This window comes from Natrix helvetica (assembly GCF_964273705.1).
Source record: "Natrix helvetica genome assembly, chromosome: 2".
Taxonomy (NCBI): domain Eukaryota; kingdom Metazoa; phylum Chordata; class Lepidosauria; order Squamata; family Natricidae; genus Natrix; species Natrix helvetica.
In genome coordinates, this window is record NC_138552.1 from 200,371,753 (window position 1) to 200,389,740 (window position 17,988).

General features: G+C 42.3%; 1 protein-coding gene across 2 annotated transcripts in view; it reads right to left on the bottom strand.

Annotated features, from left to right (window-relative positions):
• The window catches only part of MAP3K5 (mitogen-activated protein kinase kinase kinase 5), a 126,521-nt gene extending 109,037 nt beyond the window's left edge, over positions 1–17,484 (bottom strand). For both annotated transcript variants that reach the window (XM_081945096.1, XM_081945097.1), the window contains exon 1: positions 16,591–17,484. In XM_081945096.1, the coding sequence (XP_081801222.1) occupies positions 16,591–17,020 (430 nt within the window). In that variant the 5' untranslated portion in view covers positions 17,021–17,484. The remainder of the gene's footprint in view (positions 1–16,590) is intronic.
• Positions 17,485–17,988: the final 504 nt, after the last annotated feature.

A 17,988-nucleotide genomic window follows, 5' to 3' on the forward strand; every position in this document is an offset into this window, starting at 1 on the left:
ATTGGACCGTGATGCCCTACGCACAGTCACTCAGGCACTGGTGACATCTCGCCTGGACTACTGTAACGCTCTCTACATGGGGCTTCCCTTGGGACGCGCCCGAAGACTGCAGCTAGTCCAGAACGCAGCCGCGCGGGTAGTCATGGGGAGTACTAGGTACTCCCACGTAACACCTCTCCTGCGCGAGCTGCACTGGCTGCCTGTAGTCTTTCGGGTGCGTTTCAAGGTTTTGATCACCATCTTTAAAGCGCTCCATGGCATAGGGCCTAGTTACCTGCGGGATCGCATCCTCCCACATACATCCCTGCGGCCAATTCGCTCTCACAGGGAGGGCCTTCTCCTGGTGCCGTCCATGAGGCAATGCCAACGGGCGACACCGAGGAGTAGGGCCTTCTCTGTGATGGGCCCAACCCTCTGGAATGACCTCCCCCCCGACATTAGAACCACTACTGACCTCCGCTCCTTCCGACAGAAACTGAAGACACACCTGTTCCGACTGGCTGGTCTGGCATAATTTATAACGTCTACCTCCTGGCATACACATTCTTACTGGTTTTTAGAGGGATAGTGTTTTAAATTTGATATGATATTGGGATTTTAAATTTTTGTATCGATTTATTTATCTAGCTGTACAGTTTGGCATATTTTATCCTCCTCTTCACATGTATTTATGTAGTTATCACTATGTTTTAATTGTATTTTGATACGGACTGTACACCGCCCCGAGTCCCTTTCGGGAGAGGGGGCGGTATATAAACGCTAATAAATAAATAAATAAATAATAAATAAACCATGTTCTGTCTATTAATACGGTACTGCAAAACATTCTATGCTTTGAAAAGAACAGAAAAACTGCAGTAAAATCATGATTAAGGGAAACAACAATGGATTTAAATAGTGAATTATAAATAAGAGCCACATAAGTAACTCTAATGCAATCTCTTCAGAGGTACTAAACTCTTGGCCTCCAGCCAGAGGAAGGAAGAAACAGGGCATTGGTACTTACCTGATACGCCTCTTCTCATAGTGGGGGAGGAGTATCCAGGATAGGTTGACCTTGTCCTCTCTTGATTGGACTGAGTCAGATAAGCTCTTTTAGCCATGACTTGGTCACCAAGCTCCACCCAGTTATTGGCGAAGAACTCTATCCAACTTGCTGTGTCATTCACTCTAGACTTTATTTTAGTTTCAAACCTTTATTTATTACTTCAACAGTTCAACAAACAACATAACAATTTCGCAACATACCCATATCAGGAAGGGGTATGAGAAGAGGCGTATCAGGTAAGTACCAATGCCCTTTCTCCATAGTGAGGGGAGAAGTATCCAGGATGGGATGTACCAAAGCCTACACATCTCTAGGGAGGGTTACACATTTGAGTATATGCTCAAATTTATGCCTGGTGAGGTGTTTCCGCCGCCACGTGAACAACCTGCAACACCCTACGTCTGAATGAGGCTTCCGCAGAAGCAAAGGAGTCCAACTTGTAATTCCTCACAAATGGTGAGGGGAGAGACCCGGTGGCTGCCCTACAGATCTGAGATAGTGAGGCCTGCATGGCCCAGGCCACCGAGGTGACCGCGTTTAGTGTAGAATGTGCTGTGATAGAGCTCAGTGTTTGCAGACCCCGTGCCTGATAGGCAGAAGCAATACAGGTTCTTAACCACCTGCCTATCAGGGTGGAAGTCACCTTGTTCCCCAGGGACCCTGGCTGGAAGGAAACAAATAGAGCTTCCGACTTCCTGTTCGGCCCGGTTCTTCTGAGATAAATCCTCAGAGCCCTCCTCACATCCAAGGTGTGCCACTTCGTCTCTAATGGGTGAGAAGGGTCCGGGCAGAAATTTGGCAATATCAGCTCCTGTGAGCGATGGAAGCAAGAACACACATTGGGTATGAAGGAGGGGTCCAACCTTAGCACTACCCTGTCCTGGTGGAACACGGAGAGATATTCCCTGGTAGACAGAGCCTGCAATGTGGATATCCTCCTGGCGGAGGTAATGGCCACCAAAAAGGCCGCCTTAAGTGTCACGAACTTCAGGGAGACAGTATGTAATGGTTCGAACGGAGGGCCTGTCAGAGCGTCCAACACCTTGTGTAAGTCCCAGGAAGGGTACCTGTGCACCGTGGGCGGTTTAAGATTGGAGGCCCCCTTGAGGAACCACCTGACCATCCGATGGTGAGTCAGTGTGTGAGATCTACCGCACAGGAGTACCGATGAAATGGCAGAGACCTGTCTCCTAATCGTGTTGGGAGCCAACCCTCTGTCCAGCCCCACCTGAAGGAAGTCCAGAACTTGTGCAACAGTGGCCCAGACCGGATCGTGGCCCCTAGAGATGCACCATGTTGAAAAAGCCAGCCCTGTAGCGCCGTAAATGCGCTCCATGGAGGGTCTGCGAGCTGCCTGGATAGTCTGTATAACCCTACGGGAGAAGTGATCTTCCCTCAGGATGCTCCGCTCAAGCGCCAAGCAGTCAACAGGAGCCACTGAGGGTCTGGGTGTTCCAGCGACCCCTGACTGAGGGAGATCCTCTCCTGGGGGATCCTCCAGGGCCTGTCCACTGAGAGGATAACTGGGTGGAGCCTGATGACCAAGTCGTGGCTAAAAGAGCTTATCTGACTCAGTCCAATCAAGAGAGGACAAGGTCAACCCATCCTGGATATTCCTCCCCTCACTATGGAGAAAGGTACATGTACAAGTACCTTTATCACTGCTTCTATGAAGTAGCAATAATAAGCTAACTCTTGTTTTATTGCTCTATCTTTCAAGTGTATCTTTCTTAAACTCTAACTCTTGAAAGCTACAAAAGGAGTAAGATACTTTAGGATTTTTGGCTTAGTATATAACAATAGCTGTCCTTTTCTGCAAGCCAGAACTGAACATGGTCACTTATTTCTTGAACGAAATAACCAACACACCATGACTGTTAATAGATGTGTTCCCCAAATAAACATCACAATGTAATTTTCACATAAAGATGTTAGAATCCCTTTTACCTCCTAATAAGATTTCCTTGCTTTCTTCCAGCTAGAACTTTTACTTCAGTCCCCATTCTCTGCCTTTTGTCATCAAATGTCTTCAACCCTTGCTTTTCTGATTGTACTGTACAGTTTCCCTTTAATCTGCAACAATCTAAAACAGTGTTGGTGAACATTTTCAGCACCAAGTGCCAAAACCGGAGAGCGCGCATGGGAGCACCAGAAACAGTTCCCCGGCGTGCATGTGTGCTCCAGGAAGCTGCACTTCCAGTTTCTGGCATGCGCATGCGCGGCAGTCACCTGGTCTTCCAGTTTCTGGCACTCCCACGGGTGTGAAGACCAGCTGGCTGGCATGCATGCATGCACCGGAACCCAAAAGAGCAAAGGGCGATGGCTGGTGTTCCTGGAGAGATGACTCTGCGTGCCACTTCCAGCATGCGTGCCATAGGTTTACCATCACAGATCTAAAATATCCAGGATGGGCCAAAAAACTTATCAGAATGCTTCTGAATAGCCCATCAAAAGACATAACAATTTACGGTCTTCCTTAAATGGGCAAAGCTGAGGACTGCAGGCAGTGGAAGAGTTCAACTTGTGAAGTGATATTTTCATTTCTCATCCAAGAAGCTTCTTCAGCTCTGACTGGATGGTCCTTCCATTTCCCACCATCCAGTCAGAGCTAAAGGAGCTTCTTCGGTGAGAAGCGAAAAGTCTTCAAAGAAAAACCAGAAAGTCCAGTTGCCTCTTGAACAAGCACCTTTGGGTCGCTAAAACAATAAGCTATGCACAATGATGTACACACTATTTTATTAAAATTCATTGCACAATGCAACACTTATTATGAATTCGATCCTTTTTTGTAAGCTAGTATGTAATAATTCTCTATCCCATTGAATTATTAAGGGAATAAGAATAAAACTAAGTTTCTTCAAGGACTTGACTGCTATCTGTCAATCTTCTTTTCATATAGTTATCAAACTATTTTGAACATTTTGAGACTATAACATAAATTCATAAAATAAATGTTTCTTTGGGGCTAGTGGAGTACTGTAAGAGGGAAATGATACATCTGTTAAAATAAAGATTTATGCAACAGGCATCAATCTCTGAGTCAGAAACAAGCATCTGAAGTCAGAGAAATATTTTTAGAACTAAACCAAAACAACAATACTTGTAAGAAAACTTTGGTTTACTGTGTAAAAAGCATAAGGCAGAGAGTCTGGTGATTCTGAGTCAGGAAAGAGTTTTATATGTATTGACACAGAGGTTTGGAATTTCTCTTTTGCACCTTTCAGTAAGTGCTACAGCAGGATTTAAGAAGAAAGCCAACAACATTGCAATAAGATCCTACATTTTGTTCCTTAAAGCTATGTCTACGGCTGCCAAAATGATACAGATCTTTTGATATTCACCACGTCTCCTTGCTTTCAATTTTTCTCCTGTGTCTTGCAATAAAATGGGTGGCATTCTACCAAACAAAATGGCAATCTGTGGCATAACATTTATTTCCAAAATGGTTGCAGGATATATTCCAGAAGTACTATTAGAAAGCAATGCCCTGCGTTCTATGTCAAAGTGTGCTCATCTCTCCAGAAGAAAATAAATAAATAAATAAATAAAACATCCAGAGAACAATGTGCAATAACTGCAGGGTGGATAAAAATGGATGATTTTTTAAAAAGTTAAATTGGATTGTTTTGATTTTTATAAAGTTTATTGTAATAAAATGCTTTTGGAGTAAAAAAAATCTATCTAAAGATAGTTTTCTATGTAAGATTCATTAATAATTTAATTTATTCAGCCTGAAATGTAGCTTAGTTATGTAGCATGAGGCTGTATATTCTGCAATATTTACATTTTTGATAAACTCATTCAATGAATCCAAGCTTTGCAAGCTAAATAAGAAACCTTCATTTTGTTTGCAAATAATAATATGGAAGATTCTAACTACCAGCAAGAATGAGTCCTTACATTTAAAGAGCACCTGTCATTTCAGATCCATCATGGCACTGCCTGTTAGTGTGCATGCACTCACCTGCTGCCCGCCACGTTCCTCATCTTGTCGTGTCCTTGCCGCATCACCAGCTGTCCCATTAAAGTGAATGGGACAGTTAGTGAGTCAACTGCGAGTCAGAGGAGGAGCCGCTGAAGGACAGAGATGACAATTGCTCTTTAAAAATTATGATTTAAATCAAGCCTTTTTACTAGTGATTTAAATCATGATTTAAATCATGATTTAAATTGACTGGATTTAAATCAAATCCACCCTGAGTAACTGTACCTTTTTCTATTATGGAAAAAGGATGCATTGTAACTGTCCATTACCATTTTGAAAGCAGGTTCCAAATGGACTCACAGCCCCCAAAGCCGACACTTTTATGATTCCCTGAGAAGGACTTGATCTCCTGAATACAACCTTGAGTAGGCCAGGAAATTGCCACATTCCTGGAGTTCAAAGCAGTTTATTCATTTTATCTCTAGAGCAACAGCAACCCAATGAGGTAGGCAGGATAAAAAAAGCAATTGGTTCCAAGTCATCCAATAAGCTTTTGTGGCTGAGATTTGAACCTGGGTTTTGTGAGTCTTAGTCTAACCCCGTGATGGCGAACCTATGGCAGGCGTGCCACAGGTGGCATGCAGAGCCCTCTTTACAGGCACGCAAGCCGTCACCCCAGCTCAGCGACATTGTGTATGGGCGCGTGCTCCCCATCGCCCAGCTGATTTTTGGACCTCTGCACATGTACGGGGGGCAGGAGATGTCCATGCATGTGTGGGGTTGGGGTATACGCAGGAGACACGAGTGCATGCGTGGGGGGGTGCATGTGGGGGTGTCATGGGCAAGGGGGTGGGGTCGCACATGCATGTGTGATGGGCACATGCAGGGGGCTAGACACGGAGGTTGCATGTGCATTGCATTATGGGTGTGCATCCATGCTTTCGGCACGCAATGACAACTGGTCTAACATGTTGACTTCTACAGCATCCCAGAGGACAGAACACACCAAGGTTCTTCTCCTACCTGGCATTGTCCTGGCAGCTCCCTTTACATTGGCCTTTCAAGCTGCCGCAATTTTCTACTACAGGAAAATGGGAGGGGAGATTGTATGTAGTATGGGTGATATGTAGTCAAAATAAATTCCTTTCTCAGGAAGCCAAGGACAACTTGCCCTGCACTTGCCCTACACCTGGATGAGTGTGCTTGAGAAACATCTCCAGTTTTGGAAAGGATTGGACCATGTGATGGATATGTGGGTGCTGGGCAGGGACTTGAACTTTTATTTGGGTGGGGAAAACCTGAAGCTTTCAGATTTGGGTTTTCCCAGATGTGCCAATATGACATTTCTAATAAAATGGAACTTTGAGGAAACTCAAGCCTTAGAGTCTTCTTAGGGGTGTTACTTGGAACTCTGACAGTCACTAGATCTTTACTTCCCACTGAGACAGCACATTTTAATTAAAGATCTTAAAATAATAATGATGATGATTCAGAGGGGATAATTCTGGCTGCATAAGACCAAGCCTTAATAATAAATGCATATAAAGTCAAAATTGAGAAAGGACAGTCTCTGTAAAGAAGCTGAAGACTCAGTGCACAACTAGTGAGCTGCTACAAGAAGATTGCAAAGACTGGATACAGGTAATCCTCAAATTACAACCACAATCAAGGTGAAAATTTATGTTGTTAAGTGAGACATTTGTCAAGTGAATTTTGTCCCTTTTTATGACTTTTCTTACCACATTTGTTAAGTGAATCTGTGCAGTTGTTAAATTAGTAGCATGGTTCTTTTTTTTAAATATATTTTTATTATTTTTACATTTAAAAACAATGCAATACCTTGGAGTCGGAGTGACCATACATTCACATTATATACAGCTAATTTCAACCATTAACAGTTAAACTACTTGATACATTGTCCATCCTTCTGTCCAATCACAATATATACATTTGTTCCAGTCTTGTCATCTTGTCTTATACCAATCATAAAATCTATTCCATACCTCAAAAGATTCTGATTCCACTTTATTTTTAAGTTCAAGAGTGAGCCTATCTGCTTCTGCACAGGCTAACACTTTTCTGATTATATCTAGCTCTGATGGTGTATTTTCTTTTTTCCAATACTGTGCATAGGTTATGCGCGCTGCAGTTAGTATATGTATAATTAGATAAAGTGTATCTTTTTTAAACCCCTCCGGTATTATGCCTAGGAGAAAAGTTTCTGGTTTAAACATAATTTGTTCTCCCACCATTTGTTCTAACCACAATTGAATCATTTTCCAATATTTTTTTGCCTCATTGCACGTCCACCACATATGATAGAAAGTGCCTGGTGTTTTTTTACACTTCCAACAGTTTGGGGCCAGATTTTGGAACATTTGGAAAGCCGAGTAGCACGGTTCTTAAGTGAATCTGGCATCCCCATTGATTTTGTTTGTCAGAAGTTTGCAAACAGTGATTACATGACCCCGGGGCACAGCAACAGTCATAAATATGAGTCAGTTGTCAAGCATCTGAATGTAAATCATGTGACTACATGATCACAGATGCAGCAAAGTTCATAAGTGTGAAAAATGGTCACAAGTCACTTTTTAAAATGCTTAACTTAGAACGGTCACTAAGCGAAATGTTGTAAGTTGAGGACTACCTGTTCAAACAGTGCCATAACAAAGTGGCAACAATAGTGCATTGGATTATGTCAAAGAAATACCATTTGCAATGTAATAGATTATCAAGAAGCTAAAGTGGGGACTCTGGGGACTTTAGAATTCAAATAGACAAGCACCTACCATATAACACCCCAGACTTAACAATTGTTGATAAGAAAGACAAAAATATCAGGATATTTTTCTCTGTTTCCATTACCTGGAAACAGAGAAAGACTTGGAGAAACTTTACAAACTACAAAGACCTGCAAACAGCAAAGACAGTACCAATAGTTATAGGCATCTTGGGTACAATCCCCAAACACTTGGAGCATCACTTGAAAACCACTGGCACTGACAAAAGGATCGTCAGTCAATTGCAAAAGGCAGCTTTACTAGGAATGTTTTACATCCTGCAATGCTACTTTTAACACCATCCAACACCATCTACATAATTCAGGTCTTGAGAAAAATTGATAAACATGTCAAATCCTGTCTAAAAATCTGTGTTGACTAATCATAACAACAATGTTGTCTGTCCCTGTTTATTCTGACTTCGTCCCTTGCTTCCATCCCATGTCCACTCATGTGCTTCTTTCTCAGACAATAGTTTGGTCAGAGGTGTCACCTCAAGCCAGACGGTCAGCCTCACAATGCTTCACCCTCAAAGTCTGGCCTTAATAGTTATGTTACCTGTACTTGCAAGTAAATTCCTGTAAAAGCCAGAGGTTGTTAAGAAACCAACAGAAGAAACTTCTTGTCCATAAAGAAACTCGGGCTATACCCTCATCCCACTGGATTGACCTATCCTACTTGTGCCAGCGAGGAGACATGCTGTAGATCCCATCAGCCCTATTATTCCACTCACCAATGGGGTTAACCCCTATCAATCACCTTCTCTCCTCTTTCTTTGTTACTAAGGGAGGTCCTTTTTTAGAGTAATTTTATTAATGATTACAATTACAATAATAACAACCAATTCATATTTTAAAAGGGGGGGGGAGAAAAAAATAAAAGTGCAGGAGAAAAAATAGATAAAAACCTTAGAAGAGAAATAAAAATATATAATAAAGGGGAAAAAAGGAAATATATAAAGCAGTTACTTCACCCTTCTCCATAACAAGTATAAACAATTTTAATAAATTATCTTCTCTTAAAATGCAACAAATTATCTCCTCTTCTCATATCCCATCTCTTATCTAAGCATTACCAGAGACAACATCAAATCAAATAAACCAACTTTATTTTCCTTTTACTTTTAGCAATCTTGATCTTTAGACCCTTCTAATTAACTACAACTTAATTTATTTACATTTTTTTCTTTGCCCCTTCTGACAAAATGCTTCCCCACTTCTAAACAGAGACAAGTGCGGGATTGCATGCTTTTGGTAAAAATGATGAAAGCAACATTGCATGTCACAGCCTAAGTTTCATCTTTTTCACACACACACACACACACAATGTCACATCTGTTGTTTAAAAGGAGTGGTACTTGCATTGCAATGGTATGTGATGCCTTCCTCCTTAGCTTCTAAGTTATCCTTCTTCCTTCCTTTGGTGTTGATCTGGTAAGTTCAGGAGCAGCAAATATAAAGAGAAAGATCTGAATGCATCAAAACTGGAAATGGTCCTAACATAATTGATTTACAGTATTTGTTTCACTGATGCCCCTCTCCTACAGTAACTCAGTGTGGCATACACTCCTTTCTCTAATTTCCCACCACAATTCTGTGAGGAAGCAGTTTGAGGGATAATGACTGGCCAAATATCACCACATGAGCTTCCATGTCTGTAAGGCAGTGCTTCTTAAATAGTGGGGCGGGCCCCCAGGGGGGGCGCGAGGCTCCGTAAAGGGGGGCTCAGCTCAAATTATTTTATATATTTTTGTTTTGCAGGTTAAAGTTTTTTTTAATATTGTGTTCCTTTAAATCCTGTGCTCCTTTAAATCTTTTCTGCTACAGTTAATAAAGCTATTCTTTGTTGTAAATTGATCCACATTTCTTTCTTTTTTTATTCTCTTATACGTTAATAAGGATACAGTGTTATGCAGAGGTGTACTTATAACAATTTTATAGACAAATGATACTGTTTACAGTCGCGCGGGGGGCGCGAAATGTTTTCTTCTTCCTGGGGGGGCATGACAGAAAATAATTGAGAAGCACTGCTGTAAGGTAAAGATAAAGGTTCCTCTCGTACATACATTATGTGCTAGTAGTTCCTGACTCTAGGGGGCAGTGCTCATCTCCATTTCAAAGCCAAAGAGCCAGCGCTGTCCGAAGACGTCTCTGTGGTCTTGTGGCCAGTATGACTGAACGCCGAAGGTGCACGGAACTCTGTTACCTTCCCACCAAAGGCGGTCCCTATTTTTCTACTTGCATTTTTACAGGATTTCAAACTGCTAGGTTGGCAGAAGCTGGGAGAAGTAACAGGAGCTCACTCTGTTGTGAAGCGCTAGGGATTCGAACCGCTGAACTGCCAACATTTCTGATTGATAAGCTCGGTGTCTTAGCCACTGAGCCACCACATCCCCTCCATGGCTGAGGGAAGACCTAATCCAACACCTTGACCCAGGGCTTTTGAAATAGAGTTGAATCCTGACTAAACTTGTGAAGACAAAAAGGGACCATTGTTCAAACACGTCCTGAGTTTTGCTCCTCACTTTGGTCATTCAATTTGCAAATTTGAGAATCTCTGATAGATAGAGATATTGATTAATATTTAATGATTAAAGTAAGTGTTAAAAGCATGCTTTAGCCACTGCATCGCTATGGCTACCTAGAAATTATTTTTATAAAATAAATTTTACTCAAATTCTGAATTTAAAAAACGAACATCAGAATATCAATGCCTTCACTGTTTATTCTTAATGCAAGTAGAGATATTTCCTATTTGTTATGTTCCTCGACCTAAACAGCCCGCGCTTCAGCCAAGCCGCGTCTTAGCCAATCAGGCGCAGCTTGGCTGTTGCTGGTTGTCAGGCAGGGTAATCCCCGGTTGTAAGTCGAGGAACATAACACTATTGATGTATCTTGTTGTGCCTTTTGGCCCACACTAGAAAAGAGGTACCTGAAATTATTAACAATTTTGTGAATACACGGGTAGGTTACAATCCTTTGTTTAACTGTCATTTGTTTATTTGATTTCATTTATTTATTAAATTATTACATTTCATGCTGCTCATCTGCCCTGACACTCAGTGGTTTTGAAATTACAACAGCGCTGGACGAATGGTAGCTGCAACCATCCTTGAAGTTATGGCTGTTACAGCTCTCCCTTGGTCATATAATCAAAACTTGGGCACTTGGCAGCCTGTGGTTGTAATATATGCATATATTGCAACCGCACTATATGCTTCAATTCCCCCCTCCATCTCTCCCCAACGTCGTCCTTCTGACAAACCTGCACTCCACCACAACGGCCATCCTGGACTCTGCACAACTCCCCACCACCACGACTTTTGCAATTTTCCTCCTCACACTGCCTTTGCACAGTTCATACTCCACTTGCACCTGCAACACAGCTGTCTTGGCCTGGTGCACCTGCCAACAGCAGGGGGGGAAAAGACTGCACAGGTCATCTGGGGCGGTAGGTATAGGGCAGGGCAAAGGCAACCAAAAAGGCAGAGATGGGGGAGGTAAGTAAGTGGTGGATTAAAGTTGAGACAAGTGTGGCATGGCGGCAGAGCCTCCTCTGCCGAAGAGGGCTCACCAGGCCTAACTGGAGAGGAGGCAGTGGGATAGAGCCAGCAGTTCATGCAAGGCAGGAGAAGCATGAAATTGTTGCCTAATGGCGCTGCAGTCCTCCCCTAACGAATGCAAGCAGGATGAACTGAACTGTTGCTAAGTGGTGCGGTCACATGATGTTTCATCTAACAATCATTTCACTTAGTGACCAAATTTCAGTCTCGATTAGGGTTGTTAAGCGACGACTACCTATAGACCCAGCAGTCCTCAGCCTGTGGTCCACAACAATGTTGCGGGTGGAACATATACATATATCCTACCTTTATTATTTTTTACAAATAGCTCAAGGTGGCGAAGAAATTCATAACACACCTTCCTCCTCCAATTTTCCCCACAACAAGAACTCTCTGAGGTGAATTCAGCTGAGAGAGTGATTGGCTTTCATGGCTAAGGTGGGACTAAAATTCAGTTTCCCGCTTTCTAATCTGATGCCTTAACCACTAAACTAAACTGGCTCTCTAATTATGGTTCATAGTTTATTTTATCTGAAAAAAGTCATTATGTAGAAAGGTTTAGATGGTCATGTTAATCTTTTGCAGCTAGAATCTTAAAAACTAACCAGTTCACTGTTGCCTAGGTTTTTGTGGATCACAGTCTACTTCTTTCAGACACTGGATAAAATGAATTGTAATCCTTGAATGGTTATATAATAAATAAGTGCCAAAAAGGCTCTTATTTTTTTACATACAATGAATTTAAATAGTGGTGCTTAAAAAGCACAACACTTCACGGTATCAAACTCTGCAATCTGAACATGACAATCCAAACATATAATCTGCATCAAGAGAAAACCTGGGAATTGTTGCTGCAGCCATCAGAAAAGAGTCTTCAGCCTTTTTGTGCAGAAGATTAAGATTAATAAAACATTTAAACTACTGAAACCTTTTCCCCCACCACCACACCCTTTGTAATAAAGATAACCATCAAAACTATGAACAACAATTATCTCCAACATGGCCCCAGAATGTCAGTTTTTGTCACTGCAATTTAAATGTTTATTTATTGCATTTATGTCCTGCAGCTCCTGGTACGTCATATGATATAAGTAAAATTAAAACACTCAAGTAATATTAAAATATCTGTTAAATAATTACATTCACAAAACAAGCACACAACACAATTTTCCTGAAAGCAATGGGGAGGGGGTGGGAAGAATGGGGGAGGAGGAATAACACAAACGTCAAATATAATAAAGAAAAAATGGTCAAGCTTTCTTCCCCAGAACAGCTTGTTGGATAACCATTTAAAATTAAATAATATTTACTCTACAAATGACTCTGACAGACAAGAGGTCATTGGAACATGAGCTTTTATTTGGGAGACAAATATTAACAAGGAATTGAGTGTCACGTAAATGGACTCTGACTAATACAATAGGACTTTTAAAAATCTTTCCCATTCCACCTTTCTCTCACTCACCCAAAAATGTTCTGGAGGGTTTCCTAGTATTCTAAAATGGAGTCTGAGGATACAAGGACCTACAGGCAGAGAAGGTATATATATCTTGCCAGCTGTGTCCACCCTATCAGAAGAAGCCAAGTTGGATATGATTATTGTCACTCCTTGCTGGTTTATATATATCAACAAGCCACAATTTTCTGAAGGGTGGCTGATGAGGACAGGATATCCCGCCCAATCTGTCTCAATTGACCAGGAGGTGTTGAACAAATCAGAGCGCTTCTGACTATAGCATTTTTACCATGTAATTATTACTGAAATTCTTAGCTTGTGGTTCCTATAAAATTGGAAATCTAATCCACAGTTTGTTTCGCAGCTTAAGGATTTGGCTTTAGTATAACATTCTGGCTTGGGATATAATGTAAAAGAACTGCAGTGAGAAATTCCTGGGTTCATTTAGCAATTCCCAGATTATGGAGGAAAGGCAAAATGCCTTATTAGCATATTTACTCGATGCCAATAAGTCAGCATTCAAAAGGCTCAACTTATTGTAAAACCTTATTTCCAACATTCATTCTTTGTCTGCGTAAGCAGACTGTTGTAAGACAGAAACAGATATGGTACTTACTATTACTTTCCTATTCAGGATACCTGGTTGTACATACAAAGACTCAGAGCATATTGATTGTGATACAATGAGCCTACAGTTTCAGTGGACCAGAACAGTTTTTTGCGGATTGAAAAAATTAAGCATATCCTGGCAGATGCCAACCTATATTCAATGTATTTTAAAAAGTTTATTTATTGATGAAATGTCCATGCTGCTTCCCTCTTGAAAAGCAATAACTGCGTACAAAGAGAGCAATGGCGAAGTAGTCAAATGTTAACAATACAAAACTACAATAGAACCTAAAAGATTATATTCCTTTATACTAACAATTACACATCTGGCACTAGCAATTTTACACCAGTCCTGTCAAAAAGGCCTTGTGGAACAGCCGTGCTCTTTACAAGCTTCCAGAAACATGATGGGAGTAGGAGTTTGGAGGGGGGAAAGCTGTTCAAGAGGAAGAGAGGCACACCACAAAGCATGGCTGGTTTTCTGGAAACCTCACAATATCCTGTAGATGGGAACCTTCAACAATCATTTTCCATTTTCTCAAACTGTGTGGCAAAATCTATTTGGAACAGGCATTCTCATATCATCAGCACCTTGAATCGATTCGGAAACACCCAGGTAGCCAATGCACAACAGTGGCCTTTCACAGTAGTTAGCAAGACTGTGTCTTAAGAGTTACAAGCTGTTGCATTTTACACCAGCTGTTGCATTTTTCCAGGTGGTTTTTTTTCAAGAGCAGCCTCAGTTATAGCAAATTAGTCATCCATAAGGAAGATCAATAGAATACAACTGCTCCACTTCTAAATAAGATCACGACTGGCATATCAGCTGAAGCCAGGAAAGGCCCTCCTTACCATAGAGTATTTGTTTTTGGTTTTTTTGCTGTGACTCCAGGATGATCTTCAAATAGCAAGCCTTTTCTCCATGGGGGAACATAACCCTATCATAACTCCAAGGTGGTATATTTCCAGAATCAAAGGACTTTTGAATGAATAGCCACTTGGCCTTCCTTGCCTTGAGCTGAACCTTATTTATGTACTGTATATACAAGTACTACAAGCTACAGGCATAACATCGCATAATAGAATTCCCAAGGGTCAGACCTGTCCCAACCAACAATCACTGTCTGGACGGACTCTCACATAAAGATGTAGAATCACCAACTCCCAATCTTCAGAGATTAGAAAGATTAACAAGTAAAACAGATACAGTTTCAATCATGAGTCCATGCCAGAAACTTTCCAAGCCAGGTATGTGGTAAAATAGCCACTGGGTAGGATCACATCACAAAAACCTAAACTGGATATGTCCAGCCCATGTATTAGAAAAGATACACAAATAAAGCCAAAGATAAATCAGCATCTTGGATAACTGAGATAGTTACATTAATTCTGAAAAAAGCTTTATGGCTCGTAGTAAAATCCTGCACAGCATAAAATATACATCCAGAGATTTTCTGTCCAGATACCTATCAACAAATGACCTATCTGCCTTTGTTTACTGCCCTGAACAGCTGCCACTGGAATTGGCTGATTCCCATATTCAAACAACGAAAACAGGGGAAAAAATTCAAGGCATGACAAAACAGAGTCCTTATTCCATCTTTCACAAATGCTGAAAGACTAATTTCAGCTTGTCTGAGGACTAGCATGAGCTTCCTTGTAAGCCACAAGGAAAGCAGGAAGTATGTCACATTCTGCCTACCTCAGGACTTCTATCAAACTTAAGTACAGTTTCAAGAGTAGAGATCCAGCTTGACTCAGGCAATGAAGACAGAAGGTCCTTGTATGATGCTGGAGAATGCAGTTCTTTCATCAGAATATAACCACAAGGACCCAGATGGGAATAAAAGCTGTAGGTTAAATACTTAAACATTGACTAGATGCCTAATTTAAGCTTCTAATTTTATTTTACGTACACTAACCAAACCCATCACCTGGTCATCTTTAACGCATGTACAGGTAGTCCTCAATTTACAACAGTTCATTTAGTGACTGTTTGAAGTTACCAATGGCACTGAAAAAAGATCATTTTTCACATTTGTGAGTGCTGCAGCATTTACACGATCATGTGATTTACATTCAGATGCTTGGCAACTGGTTCATAGTTATGATGGTTGCAGTGTCCAAGGACCATGTTTGAAACCTTCTGACAAGTGAAGTCAATGGGGAAGCCAGTTTCACTTAACAACCACATTACTAACTTAACAACTGCAGTGATTCATTTAACAAATGCAGCAAGAAAAGTCAAAAATGGGGCAATGCACTTAACAAATTTGTCGTTCAGCAACATAAATTTTGGGCTCAATTGTGGTCATAAGTGGAGGACTACCTGTACTGCATTAAAACAAATGTGTTTAATAACTACAACAATGTCCTTTTTAAAATGAATGTATTCCTACTTTTTAAGGATCTGACACCACAGATGATATTTAGGTTCAAGCTTTGGAAGATGTCTGTTGTGAAATAAAAGCAAAAGAATTTTCTTTTTTTCACTTTAGTTATGTTTAATACCACTTTTTACAAATGGACTTTTTTGTATGTAGTTGACGGAAGCTAGTTCTAAGAGAACCCATCAGAAAGCCCACCAATTCTATATATTACTTCTGGTCATTGGATTTTTAGTTGTGCATTTAAAAAAAAGTGAATTCTGCATGTGTCAAATACAGGCATTGTTTTGAAACACTGGAGTTGAATAAATAGGCAGCAGCAAACCCAAGTTCTGTTATCTTTTCACACTTTTGTATCAAAAACAGAAACTGCAGCAGAATATTTAGGGATACCTTCTGGAGGCGCTCAAGACCTTCTTTTATGTTATTCGCTAGAGACCCAGAATAATGACCATAGAGACCCAGAATAATGACCAATACCCAACTGTGAATACTTGGAGACATTTGGAAGACCTGAGAGAGATTGGACTAGATTACCTATAAGGACCTTATAGAATTATATAACCCTTATATATAACCTTATAGAATTATATAACTCTTATAGATGGCCTATAAGGGTTGGACTAGATGACCTAAAAGGTCCCTTCCAACTCTGTTAACTTGTCCTTGCTCTATTCTGTAGCCAAGCCGCCGGTGTGCAACCTGGCCAAAAAAGCGCATTTACTATAAGCTCCACTGCGTCTAAAGGAGCTTATTCCCCAAGTGGCGTTCAGGGCCACAAACCGTTATGCCCCACGCCCAGAGATCAAAACGGGCGACTCACCCGCGTTGTAGAAGCGGTCGAGCACCGACGTCTCCCCGAAGTCCAGCTTGCCGAAATGCAGAGTTTGCAGGTCGGCGCCAACCGCCTCGCACGCTTCCCGAAGGCTCTGCAGGGCCCCGCTCTCCGCCGCCTGCAGCAGCCCCGGGCTCGCCTCGTTGATCACGTACGAGACCGTGGTCCTCCGGCTGCTGCCGCCGCCACCCGCGCCGCTTTTGACCCGGTTTGTTGCCTCGGTGGCCGGACAGGAGGCGCTGCTCTCCTCGTTCCAAAAAGAGCCGGCGGGCGGGGCGGCCGAGAACCCGCGGGCCGTTTCCTCGCTTGCTGCGGGCGCTCTCCTGCCGAGCCCGTCTTCGTAGAGCAGCGGGCAACCCCTGTCGATCATGCTTGGCACGAAGAAGCTGATGATCTCCCCTTCGCTGCCGTCGCTCATGCCGACGGGGCTTGCTTTTATTTTTATTTTATTTCTGCAGCAGTCTCTCTCTCGGCCTCTGACTCTCCCGCCCACCACGGGGCTTTCACGCAGATGCTGCCATTGCCTCCAGCCCTGGTTTTTTTCTGCAAAGATCCTGCCTGCTTGGGAATCGGGCGGGAGGGAGCCCTTGCTTCGCTCTCACGCTGCCGAGCCGATGGTGGCAGCGGAGACAGCGCGATTTCCTCCGGCGTTCACCAGCGCCACCATTGCGCACTCCTTTCCGGAGCTCATGAGCCTCGGCAAATATTGCAGCTTTAAGATAGACGCGCGATCTCTCCTTTGTAAACTTGCCCCTTCTTGGCCAGGTTCGGCCCGTTTCGGAGGATCTCTCCCCGAGACGTTACGCAGCTGCCGCTTCCCCCGAGAGCCTCGGCTGACGAATAGAGGAGAAGAGCAGGACGCGAGCACTTGTTGCATTGCTACAACCCCTCTGCAAGCCGCCGGCAACTCGTCCAAAGGAAGCCCCGCCTTTCCGTCTCAGCCCCGCCCCCTGCCCAATAGTAGAAGCAGCTGCGCATTCCTGCGCTTAGTAAACAGTGCGAAAGTTTTGGTTCAAGAGTCGTTGCGGCAATGAAAGTGAAAAACCCCTTTACACTACTGTATTGTTTGGCGCCCTCTGCTGTACCGCTCCTAACCTCTCGCACGAATATTTCATTTCGCTCAGTGAAGAGTCGCTCCCAGCCCCTTTTCCATCAATTCTGTTATTTACAGCTAATGTCTGTCTATGCAGTTTGGCATAGTGGTTAAAAACAGAACAGTTTTTTCCCGAACGCCATCACTCTGCTAAACAAATAATTCCCTCACCACTGTCAAACCATTCACTAAGGCTGTATTACTATTACTATCAGTCTTCTCATCGTTCCTATCACCCATCTCCTCCCACTTATGATTGCAGGACTGTAAGTTTGTTGCTTGCATCCTTATGA